The 26,042-nt window shown below is 50.0% G+C and overlaps 8 protein-coding genes across 8 annotated transcripts; 5 read left to right on the forward strand and 3 right to left on the reverse strand.

Annotated features, from left to right (window-relative positions):
* Positions 1–113: 113 nt before the first annotated feature.
* On the reverse strand, positions 114–3,925 carry LOC131209508 (ras-related protein Rab-9B). The gene is made up of 3 exons (XM_058202593.1): positions 3,283–3,925; positions 3,079–3,215; positions 114–1,961 (listed from the first exon to the last, which is right to left on the reverse strand). The coding sequence occupies exons 1-3, from the start codon at positions 3,335–3,337 to the stop codon at positions 1,446–1,448; spliced, it is 708 nt and encodes a 235-aa protein (XP_058058576.1). The 5' UTR covers positions 3,338–3,925; the 3' UTR covers positions 114–1,445.
* Positions 3,926–4,631: 706 nt separating this feature from the next.
* LOC131209507 (glycerophosphocholine phosphodiesterase GPCPD1) lies at positions 4,632–13,433 on the forward strand. The gene is made up of 7 exons (XM_058202592.1): positions 4,632–4,947; positions 6,385–6,627; positions 9,566–9,909; positions 9,975–10,748; positions 10,919–11,386; positions 11,457–11,603; positions 12,831–13,433. Exons 2-7 carry the CDS (start codon positions 6,393–6,395, stop codon positions 13,011–13,013), a joined length of 2,151 nt encoding a protein of 716 aa, XP_058058575.1. The 5' UTR covers positions 4,632–4,947; positions 6,385–6,392; the 3' UTR covers positions 13,014–13,433.
* A 152-nt stretch (positions 13,434–13,585) lies between these two features.
* LOC131207555 (ribonuclease Oy) lies at positions 13,586–14,745 on the forward strand. Its single transcript, XM_058200173.1, has 2 exons — positions 13,586–13,713; positions 13,790–14,745. The coding sequence occupies exons 1-2, from the start codon at positions 13,640–13,642 to the stop codon at positions 14,646–14,648; spliced, it is 933 nt and encodes a 310-aa protein (XP_058056156.1). The 5' UTR covers positions 13,586–13,639; the 3' UTR covers positions 14,649–14,745.
* LOC131207553 (UBX domain-containing protein 1-B) lies at positions 14,356–16,087 on the reverse strand. Its single transcript, XM_058200171.1, has 3 exons — positions 15,942–16,087; positions 15,250–15,870; positions 14,356–15,178 (listed from the first exon to the last, which is right to left on the reverse strand). Exons 1-3 carry the CDS (start codon positions 15,989–15,991, stop codon positions 14,821–14,823), a joined length of 1,029 nt encoding a protein of 342 aa, XP_058056154.1. The 5' UTR covers positions 15,992–16,087; the 3' UTR covers positions 14,356–14,820.
* A 328-nt stretch (positions 16,088–16,415) lies between these two features.
* LOC131209129 (general vesicular transport factor p115) lies at positions 16,416–19,447 on the forward strand. Its single transcript, XM_058202121.1, has 2 exons — positions 16,416–16,520; positions 16,586–19,447. Exons 1-2 carry the CDS (start codon positions 16,443–16,445, stop codon positions 19,205–19,207), a joined length of 2,700 nt encoding a protein of 899 aa, XP_058058104.1. The 5' UTR covers positions 16,416–16,442; the 3' UTR covers positions 19,208–19,447.
* Positions 19,448–19,519: 72 nt separating this feature from the next.
* LOC131210108 (protein phosphatase 1 regulatory subunit 7) lies at positions 19,520–20,975 on the reverse strand. Its single transcript, XM_058203308.1, has 6 exons — positions 20,847–20,975; positions 20,593–20,776; positions 20,403–20,531; positions 20,171–20,333; positions 19,804–20,112; positions 19,520–19,736 (listed from the first exon to the last, which is right to left on the reverse strand). The coding sequence occupies exons 1-6, from the start codon at positions 20,860–20,862 to the stop codon at positions 19,563–19,565; spliced, it is 975 nt and encodes a 324-aa protein (XP_058059291.1). The 5' UTR covers positions 20,863–20,975; the 3' UTR covers positions 19,520–19,562.
* Positions 20,976–22,091: 1,116 nt separating this feature from the next.
* On the forward strand, positions 22,092–24,005 carry LOC131207854 (gastrula zinc finger protein XlCGF57.1-like). The gene is made up of 2 exons (XM_058200485.1): positions 22,092–22,235; positions 22,308–24,005. Exons 1-2 carry the CDS (start codon positions 22,092–22,094, stop codon positions 24,003–24,005), a joined length of 1,842 nt encoding a protein of 613 aa, XP_058056468.1.
* Positions 24,006–24,633: 628 nt separating this feature from the next.
* Positions 24,634–26,041, forward strand: LOC131207855 (1-acyl-sn-glycerol-3-phosphate acyltransferase alpha-like; the record flags this gene model as incomplete). The annotated part of the gene is made up of 4 exons (XM_058200487.1): positions 24,634–24,696; positions 24,776–24,980; positions 25,048–25,181; positions 25,575–26,041. Coding segments are annotated over exons 1-4 (834 nt in total), but the record flags the coding sequence as incomplete, so codon positions are not given.
* Between the last annotated feature and the right edge of the window lies 1 nt (position 26,042).

The following is a 26,042-nucleotide window of genomic DNA, read 5'->3' on the forward strand; positions in this document are numbered from 1 at the left end:
GCCAATTGCTTTCCAAGAACCAAGAACTTTAAGAACCATCTTAAATCTTTTATTGACTTTCAAATAGAAAGAAATCACATTCAAATCGTTGACCGAGCTGACCGAAATAAAACGTCGATTCTTTTTACTTTTTACTTTGGTTTATTATACAAATGAATCAGTAGAAGTAAGTGAATGTGTTGCAGAGGTTCAATATGCCTAAAAAATAGCTCTTATGAAACACTACACTCTCGCCTCCCTGCCTTTCTCTGCTCTAACTCTACGTTTGCACCATCATTTCACAATCCTGGGCCACCCGGCGGCCTACATGCAAGTCTTCTCGGTTCCGTGTCACACTCTTCCCCACCATTTTGTTTAATTAAAAGGTACGTGACCCCTTTATCGTCCTAGCTACCACCTACAATCTCTCACTCTGCGGCAATTCCAATCGGGAGTTGACGTGCCCAAACGCCCGGAATCCGACAAAAAGCCGTAAACGCCGTGCACCTTTCGATAAGCTAGTGGAATGAATCGGTTTCTGTTTTGGAAGGTATAAAACAACGCTTAGCGGAATGTGTATTCGGGTTTTAAATAAACAGCTAAATGCGCAGTAACACACATTTTTAACGACAAATTAAATTAATCTTATACCTAACGGTGCCCATCAAACTGCCAGTCCCTTTCACGAACCATTAATATTAAAATCTCGATGCTGTAACGCCGGTTGCAAGTGGCATGCACTGAGCGGCGCAGGCTGAGTGTTCGTCCCGTGTAACGTGGGTTCGGAAGAGGGTTTCGGAATATTCCTCCCAATGTGTGTACCTGCACGATAGTATTCGTATTCGATGCGCATCGAGCATAAATGCGTTGGTCAGGTACAAAATATTGCAAATAAACTCGAAAAACTCTGAGCACTCTGAGTGCGACGAAAGGATAGCCTAAAGAAAAATTGCTCACTCGTAATATTGCTCGTAATTTAGCGTGTTTTTGGACAAAAAATAACACATAAAACAACGATTCCTTGTTCGACTACGAACAGCTAATCAAGCGCAAACGAACGGACGCATCTATGTTCACGTTTGTCCCTGGGCAGCACTTCCCAGCGACCCATTTCGCACTGTCCGAGAGAACAATCACGGCGATTGTGGCCACGGGGCGTGGATCGCAAGCGCGAGTGCAGTGAAGCGGAAATACATTTTTACATCTGTGTGGTCACCTTCATACATGCATGCCCACTCCGGCGGAGTCCGGCAGTCAGAGTGACGGCCGCCGCTGCAGATTCTCGCAGACAACCTTGAAACCTCGTTCTTTTTGTGCATTACGGCGTGGCGTTGTGGGGAAAAATTCTAATCACCTAACTACGCGATCGCTGATTTGTCCTCCCGTCCATTTTCATCCCACCCCGTTTTGTGGAGAAAACCCGATCTATTATCACATATCGACGAACGGCACGACGCGGTTATCGCTCAATTCGGATAGTCATCATCGTCCTGTCCGGTGGCCGCGGGTCGTCCAGCGTTCCCGCCGACGCAGCAGAACCGATTTCGGTTTGCGCTCAAGTTCACGCTCTTCATCAGATCGATCGTGTCGTGGCCTTGGGCACGCAGCTCGCGCTCCGTGCATCGCTCGAGCTTTTTCCACTGCTGCACGGCCAGCGCAAACGCGGTGGGCACATTGTCGGACGTTTTGGCCGACGTTTCGATGAAGGCGGCCACGTGATGCTCCTGGCACCAGTGGGTTACCTCTTCGGCCGTCACCTGCCGGTGCCCCGTAGCGGCCAGATCGCTCTTGGTGCCGACCACGATGAACGGGAAGCGCTCCGGATTGACGTCGTAGTACCGGAGAAACTCGTCGCGCCAGCTGGCCAACGTTTTGAAGCTCTGCCGATCGTCGATCGCGTACGTAAGCAGACAGATGTCGGTGCCCCGGTAGAACGGTGTCCGCAGGGCCCGAAATCGCTCCTGGCCGGCCGTATCCCAGATCTGGAAACGAGTCACCGAACGGTCAGATGTTTCTAGTGAGTGTATATATGTTTTTTCAAAATCTTCATGCTCAAACGGGAAAGGCATTCCGCGGTTTCGCGTTCCGTCACTAATGGAATCTGCAAACGTGCAAAAAGGTGCTAAATAAAAAGAGCTGCCTCCCAAGTACGGTCGATGTCGGGTGAGTAATAAACAAAATTTTCGACTTATCTGTCCGCTAGAAACGGTGCTGGGGTGTTGCTAACCGATGAACCTGCCGGCCGTGTACTAATCAATAGGCAAAGCGCGGTTGTTTACCGTTCGAAATAGTTTACATCCCTCCAAAAAGCAAAACGTGGGACTTCGCGGGTGGAATTTTGCAGTTAAACAAATTTGCACCAACGCTCCGCTTGGTTGGGACACAGTTTTTGAACCGTGGTTTGTTTGTTCAATCACGAGAATGGTTCCCGAAGACGCATAACGACGATGACGACGACGACGGCGGTGTCCAATGGGTTTAATGGGGCTTCAACACGCCACGGCAAGAGCCTTTTAACGTTCTTCTGTTTCCTCTCTGCAGACGATTTTATTGCCACGACATGCCTCACGGCCGGGAAAAACCCCCGAAACGGAAGTTGGCACACCTGTCTATGCTCTGTTCATTGCTTTTTAACATCACCATGTCTCTAACGCGGAAATGGATAGAATTGCAAACCACGTACCTGGTGGCAATAAGCATTAAGTAAAACATTAACTCGCTCTACTCGTCTCTAGTATTTCACCATTTTCGTGCATCACAACCGAAATAGAGCCCATCCGCGCCGTCGTAGGTAAACAGAGTTATTTGAACATCTGGTGCTCCCACACGGAAACGGCCAGGCCAACCAAATACGGGTGTCTCCACAGACCGGTGACGGGAGATCGCGCCGATGGCAACAAAACAATGAAAGCAGTCGGAACCGGAGGACGCACACAAGAACGCGATAAGCTTCGCCGTCCGTGTTGGTGTGTCCACTGCTCTGCAGTCGAATCCATCGACCCCTCGACCCCTCGACCGCCAAACCCGCGATGTAGCCGCGATGTCATCGCGTTTGTTCAATTATCCCCCCGGCCATCCGACCCGCTCGTCCCTACTCACCTGCAGCGTGTAGCGCTCCTGGTCCACTTGTAAGTCTTTGTTGAGGAACTCGACACCGATCGTATGAAAACTGTGCGCATCGAAATAGTTCGACACGAAGCGGTTCATGAGGCAGCTTTTGCCGACATTCCCGTCACCTGCGAGAGATACAAACAGATACGCATTAGAACTGGGTCGTCGGATGGTCAATTCCGTACTACGCACCGAGAATGACCACTTTTAGCAGCACGTTTTTGCTCGGTGGCCGCATGTTCGTCATTTTGATGCCGTTCGGTGTTCCGTTCTTCCTTGGAATTGGCGGTTTTATCTTCGACCCGGAAATACCGCACCAAGACGACGAGGCGTTCGTGCGCCGAGGACGATTTGGAGAAATTATTCACAAAACCGTGTCGGGCCCACCGCCCGCCAGACGGTTCCGCCGTCGTTGACCCGTGAAACGGCGCAAGGGGCAATTAATCTCACACAACGGTCTTCCACATCGCGTGCGACTCGCGGCTGACCACTACACAGCGGTGGAGCGAATTAAATCTCGGACGCACGGGGAGATGACGCACTAGCGCAGGGGCCCCACAACACAACCGTGGGCCCAACTATCCGTTCGTCCGTTCGATCTTTGGGTGGGAAACCAACACATAGGTGCGCCACTGCACGGAGAACTACACTCGCGGCCAATCGATTGCGGTTGTTGCGAAAACACTGGCCGATGGAGGTGGGTTTTTGGGTGGATTCGCGTTGGTTTTTTTCGACTACTGCATCATCGTTCCGACGACTCCTTGCAGCTGCATCGCCTTCACCGCTGTCCGAACGGAATAATACCGACCACACTCAACATAACAAACAGATAACGCTCTCGAGAGGGAAATGGAGCACAAATTCCAGTTACCAGCACCACGGAAAACACCGACCTCCGATTAATTGTCGAACTGGGGGGCTACATGAGGCGTAAAATTTATTTTTAATGTCAAACCATTTACGCTTCGTGTTTTTGGTCCGAGAAAATAGAAATAAAAGAGAAATAAATTGATTTGTGAATATTTTTTAGCAAATAAGAACTTAAATTATCCTCTGTTTGTAAGCAAAGCGTATGCAAAAAGTATTTACGCTCGGGTTTACGCAGCAGTTTGGCATTAATCTGTAATGTCAAAAACATTACGTTACGCCTCATGTAGCTCCCCAGTAACAGACAGATCCGAAGAAACGACTGGAATTTGACAGCATCATCGCGAGCAGCTGACTCCGACTCTAAACCCGGGTGCACACTGAATGTCAGCTGAGCGAGCCTTCAACACAGAAACTTCCGAAATTAACATCTTTTACCTTTTTCTTGCATGATCTATTCAAAAGAATCCGGGATCCCTCAAGGATCTACTTCCGTGCGTCTGATTTTCGTTATATTGGGTTCCAATCAATTGCGGCACATCGCTCGTTTCGGTTTCGGTGTGCAGTAGTGAACCCGCACGTGTAAACTCAAACCCACGAGCAGTAGCAAAAAAAGGTAAACATTGCCGTTCGAAGGACCAATGAAAACAATTTCGAATCACTTGTGGCGGAATTGTTGCACTCGCGAGTCCTTTTCGTGAACTGTGTGCGCGTGTGTGTCCGATTTGCGCGCCGTTCGCAAAGGACCTTCAAGGCAAGTGGCCCGCAATGTGTTGATTTTCGGAGAGCACCTTTTCGACGGATGACACGTCACTTTTATCGGACAGCGACCGTAGTGAAAAATACGTAGAGTAGTTCTTTGTGCTCCAACATTTACAGCCTGCTGCTGCTAAGCACTCCACATTCGGTTGGGTTCGAGCTAGTGAACGTATTTTCAGTTTCCCGCACAAAGAAGGCTGGTGGTTTTGTGCCGAACAACAACGAACAAAGGTGAGTATTATCTCGTACCATGCGACGTATTCTCCACCAACTCTCAGGAGGACAGTTTTTTCTGCCAATGGAGTGGCCTTACAAGGGGCAGGCAATAAGTGCACCAAGGATACGCAAATGCCAAACAGGTCTCGAGAGTGGCCGTCGGCAATCGATCCAATAACCTTCGAAGGTCGCCCCTATCGCAACGGAATAACGCCGTCTCAAACATCCCTTTTCGTTCAGAAATGTCTCGTGCCGTTCGGGGTCACGGTAAAAGCCTCATACAAGGTTGCGAAGTGACCAGCTTCTTCCGTGTCTTCTGCCCGGACAGATCCCCACAGCCGCCATCCTTATCGCTCGGTGGACTCTTGGACTTTACACACCGATTATACCAATCTAGTGTGCTGATTGGTCCGCACCTTGTCTGATGATTGAACCTGATGTCGTGAAAATTTGAATCGCCTAACGGGCGATCGGAATAACCAGGTGAATGATTCGCTCCGTGGTACCGGTTTAGGCGACGGGCGTGGGATGAGCGGTCATCACGTGACTTCGGGAGGAGAATCCGCTGTCTCGTGTTTGTTTGTTGCTCGGCTCGCGCCAAACGACCCACGCGAGACACGCGGTTGTTGATATCGTCGTGCGGCGTGCTAAGCCACGGAATGTGCACTTCCTGTCTCGCGCCATGGCAGAGCAGCGACCGCTTTCGATCGCGAATTTCGGGGTGTGTTTCGAAACGGTATTTTTAGTCGGTGACGCTGACTGAACAACACAACAAAACACGATCTGCGGACGATGCCGTTTTAGTTTGAGGAAGCTGCCGAAAGAAAAGAGCACGGGTGGCATTTAATTTGGCAGACAGATGCGATAATCGATAAATCGAACGTCCGACAAACTGAACGAAGTAAACATAGTCAATTGGGGTGCATCGTACCAACAACTATCTGCGGTTTGCTGTTGCCAACGAGGTAAAATTGCCCTGACTATTACGGGTTTAATCGCGAAGGTGCCGGCGATGTTTTGCTCACGTTGATAATTTCAAACACGTGATCGTTATACGGGGGTTGAATGTTTTATCAACTGTGCTGACAACACGCCGTATCAGTCGATCGTGGTGCGACCCCATCAATAAATAAGCTATCCAGAAACATGTTGATTGTGCTTTTGAGACCGCTTGCGGAAGTTAAACATTGTCTTGTCAGACAATGCGAAACGGACAGTTGTTCCCCGAATTGTACTCGATGCGCCTTACAAGTATTACAGCAAGCCACTTTATGCGAATGATGGGGGTGCTTTTGAATATTTAATTTCCAACGTCTTCGCTTGTGCGGTGGGATTTTTCTGTCGGATTTTTCTGTTAAACCCACAAACCCATTGAACCTATGTAAATATTTCGTCGGGAAACCCCAAATAACATTACATTCAGCTAATCAATACGTTTTTTCCATCCCCCAGATCCTAAAATGCAACGCTGGTGGTTTTTGGAGGAAAACGGCGACGCAAAGGATGTGTCCGCCAAGCAGGAATCGTCGGGGAAGAAGAGCAAACCACCGAAACCATCTGGCGACCGTCGTCACACCTTTCGCGTGCTTGTTACGTGCGAGCTTTTGAAAGATGAAACCGTTGCGGTCACGGGAAGCTGCGAAGCGCTCGGAAACTGGGATCCGGAGCAGTGCGTTCAGCTGCATCCCGAGAACGGTAGGAATCACTGATGCATCCAAGTGTCAAACATTAACTCTAACTGACTTCGCTCTCATCTTAATGAGCATATGAATTGGCGTGATACTGTCACATTAACGATAACGAGATATTTCACTTTCAAAGCATTCAGCTTTTCAAAATAAGCGATATTGTTTATGTATTTTTTTGCACCGTTCGTCGATCGATCGATCGGCATTTTTGCGGTAGACAATCGTGCGACGAGCAATCACAAATATTGTCCAGCAAACATCTCCGATTCTACCCAGTCTAAATATTTGACCACGCTGGTGTACACTCCGGGCAGATTTTTGGTGCCACAGAACCGGGCACCGAAGCTAACCACTCCGACCAAATACCACCGATTTCCGGGCACCTGTCTCATTAGTGGCCCACCGGAATCACCTCGGCACGAGTCAGTTCCATTAAGACCACCGACGCAAAGCTGTTTATCGCTTAGCGTTACGTTGGCCACCGCATAAGCTGTGCTGCAGTCTTCGTTCTTCAAACCGGGAAGGTCCACCTGCAGGAGCACATCGCTTGCCCGTCCTAAGAGAAATACAAATATTATTAGACAGACTGCGATGGCGACAATACGAATCGACAGCCGAAACCTACTTGTTTCCGTTTCGCCCCATCCTACGACGGTAAACTCTTCACCGACAAAGGGCATCTGTCGGACCTCGGGATCGAATGGTAGGCAAATCGGGCGAACGTAATCAGTGAACGTAACGTCCTGGGCCAACCGCAGCAGGCAGATGTCGTTTGGCCGTGAAATGTTCTTCATATCGTACAGCGGGTGCGGGATGATCGCCTCCACGTCGTAATCCTGCCGACACACTTCCTTGTCATCGATCGTCGTACAGTTTTGCGTGCTGCTCGTGTTGAGCTCGCTGAATCTTGCGTAGAGCCTGCAAACCGCTTGATAAGACAGTGTTCAAATAAAGGCAGGAAAACCCGGGTAAAACCCCCACCGGACCTACAGCTTCCAGTTCGGTCGATCGACGGTGCAGTGAGCCGCCGTTATCACGTAGCTTGCGGTAACCAGCGTTCCGCCACACTTTGGCACGGTCCGGTTCTTGCCAACGTTGTAGAATAGCAGGGCGGCCCACGGGTGGTCACCTAACTCGGTCTCTTCGCCGCCCCAGATTCGATTCTTAAACTGAATCGGACCACACTCGGGCACATTCTGCCACCTCGGGCAGCAAGTCTACCGACGGGACAAACGGTTACCAAAGCACTCCAGCAAACGACAACAAAAGCACACCTACCAAGGGGATCGGCTTTTTACGCGCAGGGTGCATCATCGTGCCACATTTGAGCTCCTCCAGATACTCGGTGTCGAGATGTGTAAAATTGGGACTGTTAAGAATCTGTTGCACGAAGGAACAGTTCCGCACGGCCTCACAGGTTCCCGGGTGGCCTAGGGGCGTGACGCACGGATCACCACTGGCCAGCGACAGGGTGGCGGTACGCGCGCACCCAACCAACAGCGCCGCAGACACGAGAAACCCAACCAATCTCTGCATTGCGTTTGAAGCAACTGACGAATTCCCCGGACCGCGCAAAGATCACGCAAAAGGCGAAGGAGATTGTCGGTCGTTGAGCAGACGGACGCAGAATCAGGGAACCCGATCTACCGGTTGTTGGTGGTGTTGATAATAACACACCAACATCATTTGAAAACCTCGACCCACTAACACACCACAACGATCCCACGTTTGTTGATACGCAACATCGCCGATCGATCCTCGGCCAGTTGCTTCGTATCACTCTCTTCTGGCGCATTTAATGTTCGCGAGACCACGATGCGATCGCACGGTGTTCCGCGCCCAAACACCAACAAGAGATTGTCCGTGATCGCGTCTCCCGAGACGAAGCAAGGATTTGTGACAGTGTGACGCTAGACCGGTAAATCGTGTGTGTGTGTGGTCACTAGAATGACCTCCGGGAAATCCCCAATCGCGAATGGGTTTGCAGCCACAATCGCCGTTGGTGTTTTTTTATGCTGCTGGCAATGTTTGCTTTTGTGTCCCTAAGTGGCCTTCCATAGTATGATCAGTTATAGAAGGCAACCAAACAAACCAGCCGTTATCAATTCTGTGCGATCAAAGTTCAAGAGTTCTGTGACTGCTGGCCATACCCAGCGAGGTGTTTGAACTTAGTTCACCCAATGGGGGCGACTCAAAATCGCTGTTATTGATTTTACAGACAACATCAATTCACTGGCCAGTCAATCGACCGACCAACGGATTCGTACAGGAAGTCATCCATACCAACAGCCCGGCGCGGATAGGCGTCTGTTGACCAACTAATAGAGCTGATTAAAGGGTTCCCTTCGTTTATGCAGACTTTTTCGCGCCTTGCATATAATGGAGCCGGGCACGGACATGAGACATAAATTTGGATTAAAAGTGACCAATCACGACCGACGGCACTCGTGCACGGTTAGTCATTTTGGTGTTGGTGTAAACTCTTTATTGCTCAAATGAACGGGGTCTCTGGGAAGCCGTTTATTGACCTATTTCCGGAGTTTAGCACAATTGGGACTGAGATGGTTGGTCTGGCTACAGGACACTGTCTAGTGTTTCGAGTAGTTTGCATTCATGTTTCGATGATCGTTGTAAATAGAATCCAGTTAGTTTGGGCGCAACAAATGGCCACTGCCTTTTTGATTGGTAAAAGGCAGCCGATGCACTTGGTAACTGGTGGATGGTTACTGTGCTGTAAGCAAATTAAATTGAATTGTTTGCAGGCAAATTGATTGCATTGTGGTGCGCGGCCGCCCCTTTAAACATTAAGTAATTCGATTACAGCCATCAAAGGGGCAGGCCCTTAAACGGTGAAGTGGCTGCGTGTGCCAAGCCGGTCACAGATCAAACAGAACGCTTGGATTTGCTTAACTTTTATCAGAATGTGTTTTTTCTTCTGCTTCCAGATGGTACGAGCAACGTTTGGCGTTTGGAAACGGAACTACCTCGTGAGGTGTCTGTAACGTACCGCTATCTAATATGTTCGATTGACCCGACCACGGAGAACGTTCACGTCCGTCGCTTCGAAACACACCTTGTGCCTCGCCAAATTCCGGTTTGGCTGGCGGATGAAACGGCCGATGGCCCCGGCAAGGGAGGAGAACTGAAGATCGATACGCTGGGCGATATCAACGGGAATGTCAAGCTGGACAAGGGTTGGCTTACAACCGAAACGATCGTCCAGTTCAAGTTTTTCGATAACCCGTTCTCGGTGAAGGATCGCATCAAGAACCGGCTGCTGTACGTGAAGGTGACATGTGGTCAGTTACTTTGCGGGTTGGTCCCCTTTCTAATATGATGTTTTGTTTCATGCAGATAACAACGATGAACTTGCGCATCAATGCGGAGAAACAAAACCTGTCCACGCTGCTGGACGAATCGCTGTCAAATGATACGCGCGAGAACGCTGCAGAATCGGCGACGACCTACTCTTTCACGGAAGTGACGTCACTAGGGAACCCAAACGCTTCCTACGAGCAGCAATCGCAGTTCGGGTGTCCGTACAACAAGGACGACTTCCTTATCTTCAACGTGACCGTGGCCGAGCCTGAGAACGTGGCCTATCTCGTTGACCTGTACGCGTACAGCTCGAAATCGAAGGAAGATGAACTGCCGTACCATCTTGGGTATCACTACATTCTTCCAAACTTTCTCAAAACATCGGAAGGCGTCCTCGAGCTGCCGGTCACGTGCGCTAGCAAGCATCGTCCGCTGGGAATGATGCGCATCGAGTACCTGAAAGTTACGCCACTGTTGCCCTCGCGTTGTACGCTGGAGCGTTCGTACATACGCTACTGGAACAAGCGCTGGGCAGGGTTGGATGTGGGACACCGGGGCTCCGGTACGAGCTTTAAGGCCAGTGACGGCAACGTGATCCGTGAGAATACGATCGCTTCGCTGAAGAAAGCGGTCACGCACGGGGCCGATATGGTCGAGTTCGACGTACAGCTGAGCAAAGACCTCGTGCCCGTGATCTACCACGATTTCGACATCTACGTGTCGCTGAAGCGCAAAACGACGCTCGAAACGAACGACATGCTGGAACTTCCGATGCGCGAACTGACGCTTGAGCAGCTCCGGAACCTGAAGGTAAATGTTACTTTATTTCCCTACCACGCCAGACACCACTCAGAAAGACCCACCTCATCCACTCCGGATTGGTCCGTTCACTCAATATAGTTCACTATCATCTGAAATGCCAAAGTGCCCCCAAGTGGTTGTGTGTGCAAGTGTAACATTGTTGCCCCCCTCGAGCGCAGGTCTACCACGTGGTAGAGGGCAGAAATCGTGAAGCGAAGTTCTTCGACGAGGATCTGGAAGAGCATCAACCATTCCCGCAGCTGGCGGAAGCGCTCGAGCTGATTGATCCGCACTGTGGCTTCAACATAGAGATCAAGTGGTCCCAGAAGCTGAAAGATGGCCGTATGGAGTCGGAAATGACGTTTGACTCAAACCTGTACGTCGATTGCATACTGCGCGTGGTACTCGAGAAAGCTGGCGACCGGCGGATCGTATTCTCCTGTTTTGATGCGGACATTTGTACGCTGTTGCGCCTAAAGCAAAACCTGTACCCGGTTATGTTTCTCACGCTCGGTGTGACCAGCCGGTATCCGAGCTACCACGATCCGCGCTGCAATTCGATCGAAATGGCCGTGCGCAACGCGTACGCCACGGAGCTGCTAGGTATTGTGGCCCACACAGAGGATCTACTACGCGATCAAACACAGGTTCGTAACCTTTGGCTTGTAAAGGCAAACTCACCGCACTTGTACTCATTGTGCATCTAACTCTCCACAGGTGAACCTGGCCACTGAGAAGGGTTTGATCGTTTTCTGCTGGGGCGATGACAATAACTGTAAAGATACGATCAAGCATTTGAAGAGTCTCGGAATTCATGCCATCATCTACGATAAAATGGACATTTACTCCGACAAGGCCGTCAAGGTAAGGGGTTCGCAAGTTCCAATTACTAGTCACCAAGCGACTGTTCCCACCAGTCAAGAATCCGTTTTCTATTGCGATGCTTCTTTAAACATACGAGCTCGACATTGCCCAAATGCTGCCGTTTTTTTGTTTGTTGATTGTTTGTTTATGTCATGTTTTGATGTTGTTTTTATTAATGATCGTTTTGTACTTTAAATGGTTACTTCTTAGAGTTAATATTATCGTTTAGTAGTTTTAAGGTAGACAAAGGTAAACTTCTCGCTCTGTAAGGTAAGATTTTTGTGGTTTCTATTAGTTTTGTTTTATTTTGTACTCAACCATATCTTTTCATTAGCCCGCTCTTAGCTTGTTTTTGTCTCTACAAATTAGAAATCATTGCATTAGCTTCCATCTTTCCTCTTAGATTCTTTAGGACACTGTACGATCGTGCGAAAAAATGGAACATCATTATTGTTTACGGCAACGACATATTACATTTTGTTAGTCTATTGTTCTGCTGTCTTAAAACATGCATTACCACACAACCGCCATCAGCTAGCACCATGTTTATGCGTGAAACTCGTTAATTGCATTGTTTTGTGCGATTTTGTCTCAGTTTGTTCGCCAGCTTGACACTTCGTAAACACTTACATTTCATTATTTTCCTTGCAAAAGTGTCCCTATCTTGCCTCAGATCGTGCCGTGAACATGATTTCCTGTTTATTTTCTATGCTCTAACGCACTATCGTTACAGGTGGAGGGTGATGGTGTTAGTGGTAGTTGTAGAGTTGCTGGACCAGTGAACCAACTGCCCAGCGATGGGACAACACCATGTTGAAAGTTAAACTAAACTATTTCTATGGTTGTGTTGTTGAAGAATCAGATATTTTGTACGTTTATAACTTTCGATTACCCTGTTAAACTGGAGCGTAACAGTTCAACAATATGCGGTTTCGTTTGATATTAGTCCCCTAGTCTTGTTGCGTTGTGAATTGTCTATTCTGAAGAGTTCTGTTTATGTTTGATTGAAGTGAATCGTTTATTGTACAGTCAATTGTAATGTTCCGAATTAATGTTATAGTTTGAGCACTCCTCAAACATGTCGAACGAGCAAAGAATCCAGAAGAAATGTCTAATTTACTTGAACATAGCAGTGGCAAGCGAGCAAATTCTATCTTTTACACCCTTACCGGAAGGAGCAGCACACAATATATGCGTTAATCATGCCTTTGTTTCTGTTCATCGTAGGAAAGTGTATTTTTAGTTGGAGCCCGCGAGTCTCAAGCTGCTCTACTGCAGCAGATCGACATCGAGAACCGTTACGAGCAAACCAATCAACACGAATTCCTCAACGACAAGGATGTGCGGCTGAACCGGGATAAAATGTCCTCATCCTCTGCCACTGCAATGTCCGTAGCGTCATCGAGTTAAATTGTACAACAATCCATCGGTCTTTCAAACGAAAACTGATGAAGATAAAATTCGTGGTTCTTGCGTACGGGGGCTGATTACTTTTTTATTTTTAGATCGATAAGATCTTTCGAGCGAGTGAGCGTAATGTTTGATGCAGAATTGAAAAGCGATATTATTCGTAAATGATTGAATGAGGAATGTAATGTGTCGTAAGGGACGTTTTGTCATGAATTTATAGACGGCCGGTAGATCACGCGATTGTATTAGAGATGCTACAGATACAAGCAACACTTTCGACATCAAGAGATTCGTATTTGTTTTGCTGGGAGGATCATGTATTAGCCAATGAGTTCACAATGAGAGGCTTCAATTTAGAGTTAAATAGACCTAATATTTGTTTCTTTTTTTAATAAATTCATTATACGGTAATGGTTTTACCTTAAACAATGTTGTAACGGTTCTCCTCGATCACCGATCGCCATCCCTTCGGGAACGATCCTGTCTATGTTGTCTTGTTCGTTGCTATTCGCTTCTTCTTCTTCAGCTTCAGCAGCTGGGCTATTTACGAACAAAGATCACATAAACGAAAACATCCGCGTCTGTGCGCATCAGTTTCTAGATAGTGGCCGTACCAAGAGTTCGCAATGGCTTGTTGCCTTCTGAAAGTTTTATTCATCGCGACAATCCTCGTTCCTATTTGTTTAGCTGCACCAGAAAGGTAATTGGACTACTTGCAAGCACTCACAGCAACGGAAAAATAATTCCACGAAACGTTCCTGGAAACCCTTTGTTAGAACATCTTTGGATCATGATCGTCTTGTAAACGTGAGTAACGCACATCAGTTTGATCTGCTGATCTTCACCCAGCGTTGGCCGATAACGTCCTGCTACGAGTGGCGTGAGCACGGCAAAGATCATATCTGCGGTTTGCCTTCCCCGAACACTGTCTGGACGATTCACGGCATTTGGCCGACCAAGATCAACACCATCGGGCCATTGTTTTGTAATAAATCGGCCGTATTCAACGTGAGCGAGCTAACGACGATCCGTCCGCAGCTTGAAGATCATTGGGTCAATGTGGAAAAGAACAAACCGGACGAATCATTGTGGGAACATGAGTGGCTTAAGCATGGCACCTGCGCTGCGGAAATCATCGGCGAGCTGAACACGGAACTGAAGTACTTCGAGCAGGGCCTGAGCTGGCTCGAAGAGCACTCGGTGGATGCGGCATTCGGTGCATCGGGAAACATTATGCCCGGCTATAACTATAGCCTGGCGACGCTCAACAAGGCCCTGTACGATTATTACGGCAAGGATGTAGCCATCGAATGTTACAGCGACTCGAAAACTCACCAGCAGCTGCTGAACGAAGTTCGTATCTGCTTCAGCAAGGAATTCGAACTGATCGATTGTGACGGAATAGTGGGATTCGAACGGTTGGCCACCACTTCGCCGGTTGGCACCGTCATCAGCAATTGCAACGCCGCCAAACCGATCTTCTATCCAGACTCGGTTCCGAATGCGGTATCGTTCTGGAAGAGAGTGTGTAAGTTGTTCCCAATCAATCAATGCTCAGGTTGGACGGGTGCAACGAAAAAGACGCTCAACGACGGGACAGCAATGTTCGAGAATCGTACGGCTACGTGGTTTTAGGAGTTGAGTGGTGTATTCGAATGTTTCGGTAATAAATGTGCCATTACACGCAAACTTTCACCAGTTGGCGACCATCCAGATCGTTTCTTTATATCGCTTTAAATCACATAAAACCGAATCGCAACCAAAATGATTTGGGATTTTTTAAATGCAAAGCATAATTTAACTACGTCTACGGAGCTTTAGTCACGATCAGTACTGCGTTGGGCACGAGGCCCAACTTTTGTAGCGGCATATCGTACTCCTCGTCGGTGAACACTTTCTTGGGGAAATTAGTCATCAACCCGAACGGCGTGTCACTGGAGCCAAGCTTCAGCTGCACGAACAACCGGACCGCGGCCAGCTGTTCGGCCGCTTGGAACGTTTGCACCAGCTGACTTCCGTCCATCATGCGGATGGCGATCTTGGCCGTTGAGTAGTTCTTCGTTTCCGCAGGTTTCGCCGCAGACACCGTGGGCGTAACCGTAGCCGAAGCAGTGGCCGGCGGAGGGCTTGCTGTAGTGGATGTCGGTGATACAGCACTAGGCTCTCTACAGATAGGGGGGGTATACGATTTCATTCATCTTTGCAATCCGCGTGACTCTTAGCGATTCCAACTTACCCAGCGTCCTTCGCCTTACGAGCCGCACGATCCGCCTCGATCTGCAGACGGACGCGATCACGGGCCTGTTTCATTTCGAGCTTTTCGCGTTTCCGCTGATCCATGAGCTTCTTCATCTCTTGCTCTTCCATCCTTCGGCGAGCCTCCAGCATGTCCTTGCCGGACTTGATCCGCAATCGCTCCCGCTCCAACGCCTCCTTCTTTTCGTTCTCTTCTCGTTCTTGGCGCTTGCGTTTCATCTTTTCTTCCAGCAGCGCCAGTTGCGCCTTCTTCTCTTCCTCGGTCAGCGGTTTCTTCTCTTCCGTCGACTCTGAGAAGCTGCTGTGCTGTGTCTTGGCGGCGTGGAATTCGACCTCTTCCTGCGATTTGAACAGCTTGCCACATTCGTCACATTTCAGCGATTTCGCTACGGTTCCGCCGCTGGACGGTGCGCTATCATCCGTGGCAGGTGTGGCGGTTTCAGACGGAGCTTCCGTTCCGGGGGCACTACCGTCTCCTGAGCCGGAGGACGTCGCGGGGGCAGAACCGGTGCTCGGCGGCAATGGTTCGTCGGCGTGTGCAAGTAGCCATTCCATGGCCTGCTCAACACCCTTATTGTTTGTTACTTCGAGTGCACGCTCACTGTTGAAGGGGAGAAAACCGAAACAGCGGTGAAGTCATTTGTTTAGTGGACGCCTTTTGGGGTTTCTTACGCTTTCTCCTTCGCAAATCCCATATCCATCAACGTTTGTATGTCCGACATGTCCGTAATTACACACAGAAAACGGAGCAAATCGGATTTTCTTGCTTTACGATTGCCTGTGAAATCGCCTTTTTAAGCCAAACACCGCGAGTTGCTTTCTTTTGACAGTTCGAAGCCGACAAAAGACCGTTTGACGGTTGCCTTTGCGGAAATGTAAGGAACAGATTTTAACATAATTATCGAATGGTTTAATCCTACGCCAACCGTATCTGTTTGGGTGGTAAATATCTTTTTGGAAAACCTTAGAATCTTTTTTTAACAAGTAAAACCCACTCGAAAATTCGATCATCACTATGAAAGCACCTAAACGCACTCCGCACTCCAGCTGTCAAACGAGCATGTTTTGAGAAGCAACAAAATCGGATCAGCGAAAATATTGACGTGTACTAATTTGAGACTAAGCCGCTGGCTGGATTTTCCGAGGCCGAAGAAAAGCCCGAGGCTCTACGGGATGAATTTTCTTAAAAGTGGGCTCCAGTCCGTGCTGGGCTCGCAGCAGACCAATCAGGCGCCGACCGGAGCGGAAACGGTAAGCAATAACGATGGGCCTACCAGAGCTGGATAGTTTCACTTATTTAACTTGTCCCATCGCAGGTGGAGCTGCTGGTGGAGCGAGTGACGAGCTCGACGCTGCTGGACGATCGGCGCGATGCTTGCCGGGCACTGAAGGCTCTCTCGAAGAAGTATCGCATAGAAGTGGGCATCGGGATGACTGCGATGATGCAGGTGCTCGAAACGGATCGTTCGGATTGCGAGATCATTGGCTACTGTCTGGACACTCTGTGCCACGTTACCTCGCCGGAGCAGTTCGAGGAAGAGGAGGACAACCCGAACGTGACGGCCAACATTGGCGAGCAGTTTACGGAGATTTTCATCAAAACACCCGACAACGTGTGCCTGGTGCTGGGCTGTCTCGAGGAGTACGATTTTCGCGTTCGCTGGGCGGCCATCAAGTTGCTGACGAATCTATTGGCGAACCGACCGAAAGAGATCCAGGAAATTGTGCTGGTCAGTCCGATGGGTGTATCGAAAATGATGGACCTGCTGATCGACAGCCGGGAGGTGATCCGGAACGACGCCCTACTGCTGATGATCCAGCTGACCAAGGGCAACGGCAATATTCAAAAGATTGTGGCGTTCGAGAACGCTTTCGATCGGTTGCTGGACGTCATCAAAGAGGAAGGCTGCTCGGATGGTGGCATCGTGGTGGAAGACTGTCTCATCCTAATGCTGAATCTGTTGAAGAACAATCCCAGCAACCAGCAGTTCTTCAAGGAGGGCTCCTACATACAGCGGTTAGCTCCAATGCTAGAGCTTCCTCCGGAGCAGGACCAAACCGGTATGAGCCCACAGAAAGTTTCCAACCTGCACTGCATGCTGCAGGTGGTCCGTGCACTCGTTAGTCCGAGCAACCCGCAGCAGGTGATTGGTTCGTGCCAGAAGGCGATCCGCAGTTCCGGGTTGCTGGCGGCTATCTGTAACATCATTATGGCCAGTGGTGTCCCGCCGGATCTGCTCATCGAAACAATCAACACGATCGCGGAGGTGATCCGGGGCGATGGCCAGAATCAGGACTACTTCAACTCGGTCGTCGCACCGTGCGATCCGCCCCTGTCCGCCATCGTACTGCTGCTCATGTCGATGGTGAACGACAAGCAGCCACTTCCGCTGCGCTGTGCCGTGCTGTACTGCTTCCAAAGCTACCTATACCGTAACGACGGAGGTCAGAGCTCGCTCGTGAAAACGTTGCTTCAATCGTCGGAACAAGCGGCAACAATCACCAGCGGCCAACTGCTGTGCCGGAGTCTTTTTAGCACCGATCCTCTGTCGAACTGGTTTGCAGCCGTTTCGTTAAGCCACGCACTGCTCGATAACGCGGCCCAAAAGGAGCAACTCTTGCGCGTGGTGCTGGCCACATCGCACGTCAGCAAACCGGTGTCGTTGCTCGAACAGTGCAATCAGCTGCTACAGCAGGCGACATGCAAGTTTCAGGCGAAGGTGGGACTCCTAATGCTGCTGTCCGTGTGGCTGGCCGATTGTCAGATGGCGGTACGAACATTCCTCTCGACCCCGGGCACTATCGCGTATCTCACGGGGCAGATATCGGCCAACGAGCACGGTGACAACGAGTATCTGGTGCAGGGTTTGTGCGCCTTCCTCATGGGCATCTGCATTCAGTTCAACGACAACAGTGTGCAGGAACACCAGCGCGAGTTCCTATGCCAGCTGCTCGTCAAACGCATCGGTCTGGACACGTACAACAAGAAGCTGGGCGAAGTGTCGAAGCACGAAAACTACAGTAAATCCGCTAAACAGCCGCAGATCCGTATCGCGGCCACCACGGACTTGCTGCTTGATTACGAGTTCTGTCGACTGTTCAAAGCGCTCGAAGCAACGATAACGAAAACGGTCAACGGATTCAGTACCGGGGGACAGACCATTGCCGAGCTGACGCTAAGCCAAGAAGCGTCCGGGCTGGTGGCGCAGTATAAGGACATCATCCGCGAGCAAGATGGCCGGTTACAGGCACTCCACCAGCAGCTCGCTCAAACCGAGGGCCGAGTGAACGAGCTAACGCAATCTCTCGAGCAGACCCGGGCCAGCAACGCTCAGTTGCAGGATCAAAACATTCTCCTCAAAGCACAACTGCAGGCCGCTTCCGATTCCGTTCGTGTGCAGAGCGGCGCTGCGATAGCGTCATCAACGGCCTCATCCCCTCTGCACGTGCTTGCCACGCAAGGCGATCAACAGGAGACAGCAGGCCGAATGGAGGCACTGGAAAGCCGGCTATCGATGCTAACGCTCGCCCAGCAAACGGACCGAGCGAAACTGGCCTTCTACGAAACGGAAAACTCTCGCTTGTTGGGAGAATTGGATCAGCTGCGGGCACGGGTGGCGGTGGCTGAGGGACGGGCCAACGAATCCGGTGGCGAGCTGGAGAAGGTGCGCCACGATCAGGAAGATCTACTCGAGCTCCTCACCGATCAGGAAAACAAACTGCAACGATACCGGATGGAACTGAAACGGCTTACGGGCCAACCATTCGAGGACGACGACGACGATGGCGAGGAAGACGAACACAACGCGCCCGCGAAAGAAGGGCGGCGCAATGGAACGGAAAGCAACGGGAACGGCCCCGAAGTAAGTCGGACGGGCCACACGCCTAGCCACACGACAACTGATGTCCCCAACCCTATCGGAGGGTTCTTGTGTTAACGCTTTGACGATGAATGTTTACCAGCAAAACAACAATGGTGCGCCAACGTGGCGAATTCTTGGTAGGCCTAAACTAACACATAAAGCTAGTGGCTTTTTCTGATGACCCAAGACCCCGGTTTCCTATGTTATCACTGTATTATCATTAATCGAGATGGGAGGGAATGGATGCAGCGAGTCCTGCGAGTCATTCCAAAATGTGCGTTCAAAGTGTTCTCGCCATCTCCAGTTCTGTTGCCAATAAACTATTGCTCATAGTGAAGCCCCCTATTTGGATTGAAATTCATCCATGCAAATCGATTAGTAGACAAATTGTAATCTTTATTTGATCTGAAGTAGCCAACCAGAAACCGCTTCAGCGACAGAGCGTGGCGTCGATCTTCTGCAACCAAGGCACGGCCAGTTTCAGCTTTCGCCGGTAGTTGACATCTTTGGCGACGGGATTCCGCTCCAGATAGACGGTGGCCAGCTTCTTGTTCTGCCCCAGCCGTTCGACACTCGCCCACTCCGTCACCCCGTTATCGTTCATCTGTGGCAACAGGATAGAAGAGAAACCATTACCTGAAGATCAAGCACCGCACGTGGCCAGCACGTACCCAGAACTCTTCCAGCTCCTGCAGGTGATCAATGTGCTCGATTGCGCCAATGCGATTCTTCGCCACGTCCAACGTTTCGAGAAGCTTATTGTGCTCCAGGTTTTCGAGCTGCTCGATGCCATTCTCCGACACGTACAACTCGGTAAGATTGACCAAGGAATCCAAGTTTTCCAGTTTCGTCACTCGGTTGCATTGCAAACTCAGGCATTCCAGTTTAACCAATTTGTCCAAATTTTCAATTTTCGATATCTTGTTCTTCCCGAGATAGAGATGGGTTAGGTTGGTCAGCGTGTCGAGATTTTCGATTTTCTGTAACGGAGCGCCTAGTGAATTGTGGTGCAACAAAACCACTTTAAAACGAGCATACCCGAATCTTATTGTCGCCAAGCTCCAGCATGGTGAGGCCGGTGAAGTGGTTCAAATTCTCAATCAGTGTAATGCGATTGGCGCACAGGAACAGCTTCCGGAGGCTGGTCAATGCTGTGAGATTTTTGATGTCCCGCAGCCGATTAAAGCTAACATCCAGAACCCTGCGTAACGGGGGAAAGAGCACTGTGAAAACCGTGTCCACAGCCTCACTGCGGCTTCTATCTCCTTACTCCAAATTGACCAGATGATCCAGGCCCTCCAGTTCCGTGATTTGATTATCGTACAGCTCCAGCTCCACCAACGATGAGAGATGATCAAGATTCTCAATTTTCTTAATCAAATTCCATCGCAAACAGAGTCTGAAAGTGAATTAAATCGATTAAATTACCCATTCAAAGGCTCCGGCACATCGTCGCGCACCGTTCCAGTTTTGTAAGCGGTTCCAGATTCTCAATCTTGGCAATCCGACCGTGGTTCAGATCAACCTCCGTCGTCTCCGGATCGATCGTCACGTCCTCCATCTTAACGATCTCATGGTCCTCCACTTGGCCGGCCCCCGGCGGGCGTTCCTCGTCCTCTACCGGTGAATCGGCGCGCTGTGCATCTGGGAAAACACCGATGAATCACTTGCGAACTAAGAATTTTTCGGATCTTTACTCGTCGGCCGTGCATACCTTCGTTCGCACTCATGATAGTAACTTGGCAAGGGATTGTAGAAAGCCTGCAGAAAGAAACTTTGCCGCAATTTGTAAGAATATTACAATATTTTGTAAGAAAATTAACACCCAAACAGCGGCCAGGGAACTAACGATCATAGCCTTTTTCAACGGAACGCCAACAAGGGGCATTGTTTTTAATGCCCGGTCCACACGCTACGATAACGATGCGATACCGGCGTGACTGACCTATCCGGAGACGTCATTAATGTCACTGACGCAGATCTACAAATCTGAACAAACGAGCATCAATTTGTGAACAAATTCCAAACAAGTGCCAGTTTGTCGGTTGGACATGTTGATGTTTTGTTTTGGCCTTGGACGCTTCGTCAACGTTCGCGAAAGTGTTTAATTGAATTTATAAAAATTTACGAAAGTCTGCAATGTCTTTGACAACTAAAAAATAAAATATATAGTGATCGCAATAAAAAGGCGGAGGCATACGATGCCATTTAAAAGCCATTTATTTGACACTGTAACCTCTTCGCACGTTCTTTTTTCGCATTTTCTTTTTAACCGAAAAGCACAATGCTAAGGCAAACCAACACAGTGTTGCTTCCATGGCTGTTTCCATAAAACTGACAACGGTAGATCCGTTGTTCAAAAACAAATCGTCGCGTCTGGACGGACGCTCCACAAACAGCTACGATAAATGACTTTGACAGATCGTAGCTAAAAATCGAAGCCAGAAATCGTAGCGTGTGGACCGGGCTTAAGGAAGGAATCGTTGTACTTTTCCAACGAACTCCTTTTTTTGATAAATAAAAAGGCTTTTTATTGATTATTTTTATTATTTTTTATTTTATACTTATTATTTTAAAATAGATCATATGATTGATAGTGATTTCGCTCGTAATTAAACGAACAATGAATTTGGTGAGCGACATAGCCATTTTCAGCACAGGATGCCCTACGAAAATCCCGTACACAAAAGGAGAGAGAGAGAAACTTTTCTCCCTTTCTCACTCTGCGTCAAAGTCAAATGTTGAATGTGTCATGTCAAAGTGACAGCACTTTTATTTACAAGCAAAAATGTCAATGTTTTGTTGATATTTTCCCACTTTTTGAAACCTGCGGAATTTGGCCAATTTGCTGGTGGCGCACAAAGTTAGAGCGGAAAACGGCTGCGGAAGGCAACGCTGGCTTGTGCTGTTTTCCGTAACGGGTAAAGTGAAGCTGCCACAGAGGCAGTGCGGAGCAACCATGAGCGGCCCGTTTGCAGCGACCGAAAGGTTTCCGGTTTGCCGGCTCTGTTTGGGCCAGGAACAGGAGCTGGTGAGCATATTCAATGCGCAAACCAACAGCAACCCACTGCCCGTTCGAATCTACGACATGCTGCAGCTGAACGTAAGGCGATAGATCGTAACCTCAGGCGTTATTCCCGACCTGTGAGCTTAGTTGGGTTTGATTGTTTTTTAGATACTTGAGAACGACAGTCTTCCGCAGTCGATTTGCAGAGTGTGCTTGGACAAAATCGACGATTTCATCCGCTTCCGGGAACTGTGTAAAGCCAACGAACGTATACTGCGTGGAGCAGAAGCGGACTCGCAAAAGGGACCGGATCGGGAAGCCCACTCTGCGCACTTCGGCGAGGACATGAGTGACACAAGCGATGACGAGGAACCGGAGATGGTGGTGATAGATCCGATGCGAGACTATGAAAGCTCCAACCAGAGCCTACCGAATGGGCTGTTCGATGGTGATCCGTTCCTTTCGGCGGCGGCGGCCGACTTTGGGCACGACGAGGAGAATGCTGTGGACGGCGTCGAAGAGGAAGCGGATGGGTCGGCGGAGGAAGACGATGGCGACGATGAGGACGACGAGGACACCCAGCTGAAGGGTGGCATGAACGTAACTAACCCGCCAACTAACGGATTACCTCGTACCGAACACGCCGCCCACAATAGCGCCCAGAATAGCACCGTTTTCACGTGCAAATATTGCGATGTGGCGTTTGCGGTGTCCTCTGCCTGCCAGCTGCACGAAATGCAGGACCACGATCTGTTGGCCCCGTATGCTTGTAGCTTCTGCAGCTACAAAACGTCTATCCGCCTCTCGCTGATATCGCACATTCGCGAAATGCATAGCATCACCCGGCCGTACATCTGCATCCAATGCAGCAAAGGATTCGTGCGTCGGTCCGATCTAAAGAAGCACACGTTCGTCCACACCGGCGTTCGCCCGTACGGCTGCCCGGATTGCGGGAAAACGTTCTCGCGCAACACGAATCTCACCAAGCACATGCGCATCCACTCCGGGCTGAAGCAGCACAGTTGCACCGTTTGTCCGCGCTCGTTCGCCAACAAGGGCGATCTGGTGCGCCACCAGAAGACCCACCTCGAGCAGAACCCCCAGTTCACGTGCGGGCGCTGCGGAAATGTGTACACCCGCAAAGACAAACTGCAGAACCACGAGCTGTTTTGCTTCCGGAGGACCCTGGGTGTGGCACCACTCACGGACGGCGTTCTGCCACCGGTCAAACCGTCCGACCACCATCGTTTTGCGTACGATGTGACTCAACAGCTTCCGCCGGACGCGGCGGATGTAATGGCGTGTGCACCGGAAATGCTGCTACCCTCCTCCGGTCCACCGGTGATTGGTCTGGATGTGAAACCAACGTTGGCCAGTTTCGCAAACATTATCCCCATGCCAATGATGGACCAGCCCAGCATGGTATCGTCCAGCAAGGTGTACGATTGTCCGAGCTGCCCGAAACGGTTCCTGAGCAAAGCGACACTCCGCAAGCACCTACTGACCCATCCGGAGCGGTCAAAGGCGGCGGACCGGGCGTATGAGTGCCCGCAGTGCAATAAGCATGTGATGGGCAAGCGCGAACTGGAGCGCCACCTGATGAGCCACGCAAACATGAAATCGTTCGTCTGTCGGTCGTGTGGCAAACAGTTCACGAGAAAGGACAAGCTCCAGCGCCACGAGCGAACGCATCAGCGCGACCGGCGCTTTGCCTGCCCGAACTGTAACGCCCGGTTCGCGCGCGGGGAAGCGCTCGAGTCGCACATGCGAATTCACTGTACCACGGACGCTGCCCACGGCTACGAGACGATGGACAGTGGCCACGAACCGATGCTGGTGCTGCCGTCACATTCCATGCTTCCGTGAAGCGCATGACCGAAGCCGCATGATCTCCGCGTGGGGTAGAGTACACTATAAAGCGAAAGTTTAGTGTCATTTAGAGAATAGTATCTATTAATTTATAACCACACACAAATAACCGTGTCCATCGTGAAGGACAACCCAGAGACTTAACGCCATCGTGTCACCCTTTTCCCATCACATCCTACCGTGCGTTCGAAAGCGACTGTATTACTTGTTTGTTTTGCCCCCCACTAGCTAGCCTGTCCCATCGTTTCTTTTGGCCAATCTAATCACTTGCCGCGTTCTCGTCACCGTCGCCAAATCATAACGAATAAATTAATGTAAACATGTATATTTGGATCCCACATGTGTTTCGAATAAACGTCTAACCGCGAGCGGGCTCTCCGCGTGGAACAGTAATTTCGATCTGCATGTATGTAGCGGGCCAAATAGCTGACCTTCGGTCCCGGCTGACCACCATCGGAGAAGGTGTGCCACTAACTACCCGCCGTCACGAAACGTCTTATCAAGAGTACGTCATGCCCGATGCCGATTATCAGATTGTTCAATTTCGGGTATCATTTTCGTTGAGGGCCGCGATTGAATGGCGCGACCCCCGGCTGATAGCCGGCGGGTGCTTTAGTCGATGGCGGTACTTACTAGTGGACACAACCCGAGCGACGCAAGATGGTTGAATGTTTTCTCTGCAGTTTAGGTAAGGCAAGCGAATGAACAGCGGACGACAATCGGACCTTCTTTCTATCCGTTTCCCGATCTCTTCGGACCGCCAACAGGATGGATCGTCAAGTGGTACCTGTACGCGTGGGCCGCTTGTCTGGGAATCTTCGTGATGCTGACCGTCCTCTCTAAGCTTGCCCAGCGAGGAAACAAACTCAAGTACTACAGCAAGTACGGCATGATCTACTTTGCGACCCAGTCCTTCACCGTACTGTTCGCGCCGTTTGCCATGCTGAGGGCGCGCAGCATCGACAATTGTCGGTAAGAAGTCGGAAGTCTGCGCTTTTGTGTCGCCGGTCATCCTCTCTTTTGGGTTCCTCTTCCGCAGCATTATCGCAAACATAATGGCGCGTGCCTCCAAACTGCTCGGCATCACGTGGGAGCTGCGGAATGCACAAATTTTGCGCCAAGCTAAGGGTGCGATCGTTCTCACGAACCACCAATCGTCGATGGATATACTCGGTGAGTAATAGGCGATTAAGCCGGCTAATCCGGGTCACTTGCGCCACACCCTCGGCTGGTGTCGAGGTACACCATTGCCGCGTGTTATCGTTCGGGAAAGTTTATCAGCAAATTTCTAGTCGAAATGAACCCGCGCGTTCGATAACATGATTGACGATGGCCGCCGGTTGGACTTTGGATACGAGTGGGGGTTGCAACGGAAGCTAAAGGGGTTTTGTTTTGGCGTTCCTGGGGTGGCCTTTATTGCATTTTGATTAAGGGGAGAGCAGGTTACATGCTCGTGTCGGTGTTACGTAAAGTTTTTCTAACGCGATGGTGTGAACCGAAGCTCTAGTTGACGTTCCTTTTCTAAATCATTAAAATTGCCTAACATAACTGTACCGTTCTTTGCAGGAATGATGACCTTGTGGGAGATACTACACAGTGTCATTGCCATTGCCAAGAAGGAAATTCTGTATCTCTTCCCGTTCGGACCGGCGGCCTGGCTCTCCGGGCTTCAGTTTATCAATCGCAAAGATCGTCCGTCGGCGATGCGTACGTTTGATCGGTGCAAGCGCATGATGACGGAGGCCGGTGGTGGGGCCAAAATGTACATCTATCCGGAGGGCACCCGGTACCCGGAGCGGGGTATGCTGCCGTTCAAGAAGGGTGCCTTCCACACGGCCATCGAAGCACAGGTGCCAATCATCCCGGTGGTCTTTTCGCACATGTACTTCATTCAGGCGAAGAAGCACATCTTCGACGACGGCCATGTGATTATCGACGCGCTCGATCCGATTCCCACCAAAGGCCTCACGAAGGACGATCTCGACCAGCTGATCGAACGGACGCGAAACGTGATGCTGGCGCGGTACGAGGAGA

Source organism: Anopheles bellator, chromosome 2 (genome assembly GCF_943735745.2).
Source record: "Anopheles bellator chromosome 2, idAnoBellAS_SP24_06.2, whole genome shotgun sequence".
Classification (NCBI taxonomy): Eukaryota; Metazoa; Arthropoda; class Insecta; order Diptera; family Culicidae; genus Anopheles; species Anopheles bellator.

Excerpts from the sequence above, each read along its gene's own strand:
- LOC131209508 (XM_058202593.1), bottom strand. The coding sequence starts at position 3,337 with ATGACGAACATGCGGCCACCGAGCAAAAACGTGCTGCTAAAAGTGGTC. Across the intron at positions 3,216-3,282 it reads GCTAAAAGTGGTCATTCTCG|GTGACGGGAATGTCGGCAAA; the intron begins GTGCGTAGTACG and ends TATCTCTCGCAG. Across the intron at positions 1,962-3,078 it reads AGGAGCGCTACACGCTGCAG|ATCTGGGATACGGCCGGCCA; the intron begins GTGAGTAGGGAC and ends ACTCGTTTCCAG.
- LOC131209507 (XM_058202592.1), top strand. The coding sequence starts at position 6,393 with ATGCAACGCTGGTGGTTTTTGGAGGAAAACGGCGACGCAAAGGATGTG. Across the intron at positions 6,628-9,565 it reads TCAGCTGCATCCCGAGAACG|ATGGTACGAGCAACGTTTGG; the intron begins GTAGGAATCACT and ends TTCTGCTTCCAG. Across the intron at positions 9,910-9,974 it reads ACCGGCTGCTGTACGTGAAG|ATAACAACGATGAACTTGCG; the intron begins GTGACATGTGGT and ends TGTTTCATGCAG.
- LOC131207555 (XM_058200173.1), top strand. The coding sequence starts at position 13,640 with ATGGCTTGTTGCCTTCTGAAAGTTTTATTCATCGCGACAATCCTCGTT. Across the intron at positions 13,714-13,789 it reads TGTTTAGCTGCACCAGAAAG|AACATCTTTGGATCATGATC; the intron begins GTAATTGGACTA and ends ACCCTTTGTTAG.
- LOC131207553 (XM_058200171.1), bottom strand. The coding sequence starts at position 15,991 with ATGTCGGACATACAAACGTTGATGGATATGGGATTTGCGAAGGAGAAA. Across the intron at positions 15,871-15,941 it reads GGATTTGCGAAGGAGAAAGC|TGAGCGTGCACTCGAAGTAA; the intron begins GTAAGAAACCCC and ends CCCCTTCAACAG. Across the intron at positions 15,179-15,249 it reads CGTAAGGCGAAGGACGCTGG|AGAGCCTAGTGCTGTATCAC; the intron begins GTAAGTTGGAAT and ends CCCTATCTGTAG.
- LOC131209129 (XM_058202121.1), top strand. The coding sequence starts at position 16,443 with ATGAATTTTCTTAAAAGTGGGCTCCAGTCCGTGCTGGGCTCGCAGCAG. Across the intron at positions 16,521-16,585 it reads CGCCGACCGGAGCGGAAACG|GTGGAGCTGCTGGTGGAGCG; the intron begins GTAAGCAATAAC and ends GTCCCATCGCAG.
- LOC131210108 (XM_058203308.1), bottom strand. Across the intron at positions 20,113-20,170 it reads TTGGCGACAATAAGATTCGG|AAAATCGAAAATCTCGACAC; the intron begins GTATGCTCGTTT and ends GCTCCGTTACAG. Across the intron at positions 19,737-19,803 it reads AGGAGCTGGAAGAGTTCTGG|ATGAACGATAACGGGGTGAC; the intron begins GTACGTGCTGGC and ends CTGTTGCCACAG.
- LOC131207854 (XM_058200485.1), top strand. The coding sequence starts at position 22,092 with ATGAGCGGCCCGTTTGCAGCGACCGAAAGGTTTCCGGTTTGCCGGCTC. Across the intron at positions 22,236-22,307 it reads ACGACATGCTGCAGCTGAAC|ATACTTGAGAACGACAGTCT; the intron begins GTAAGGCGATAG and ends ATTGTTTTTTAG.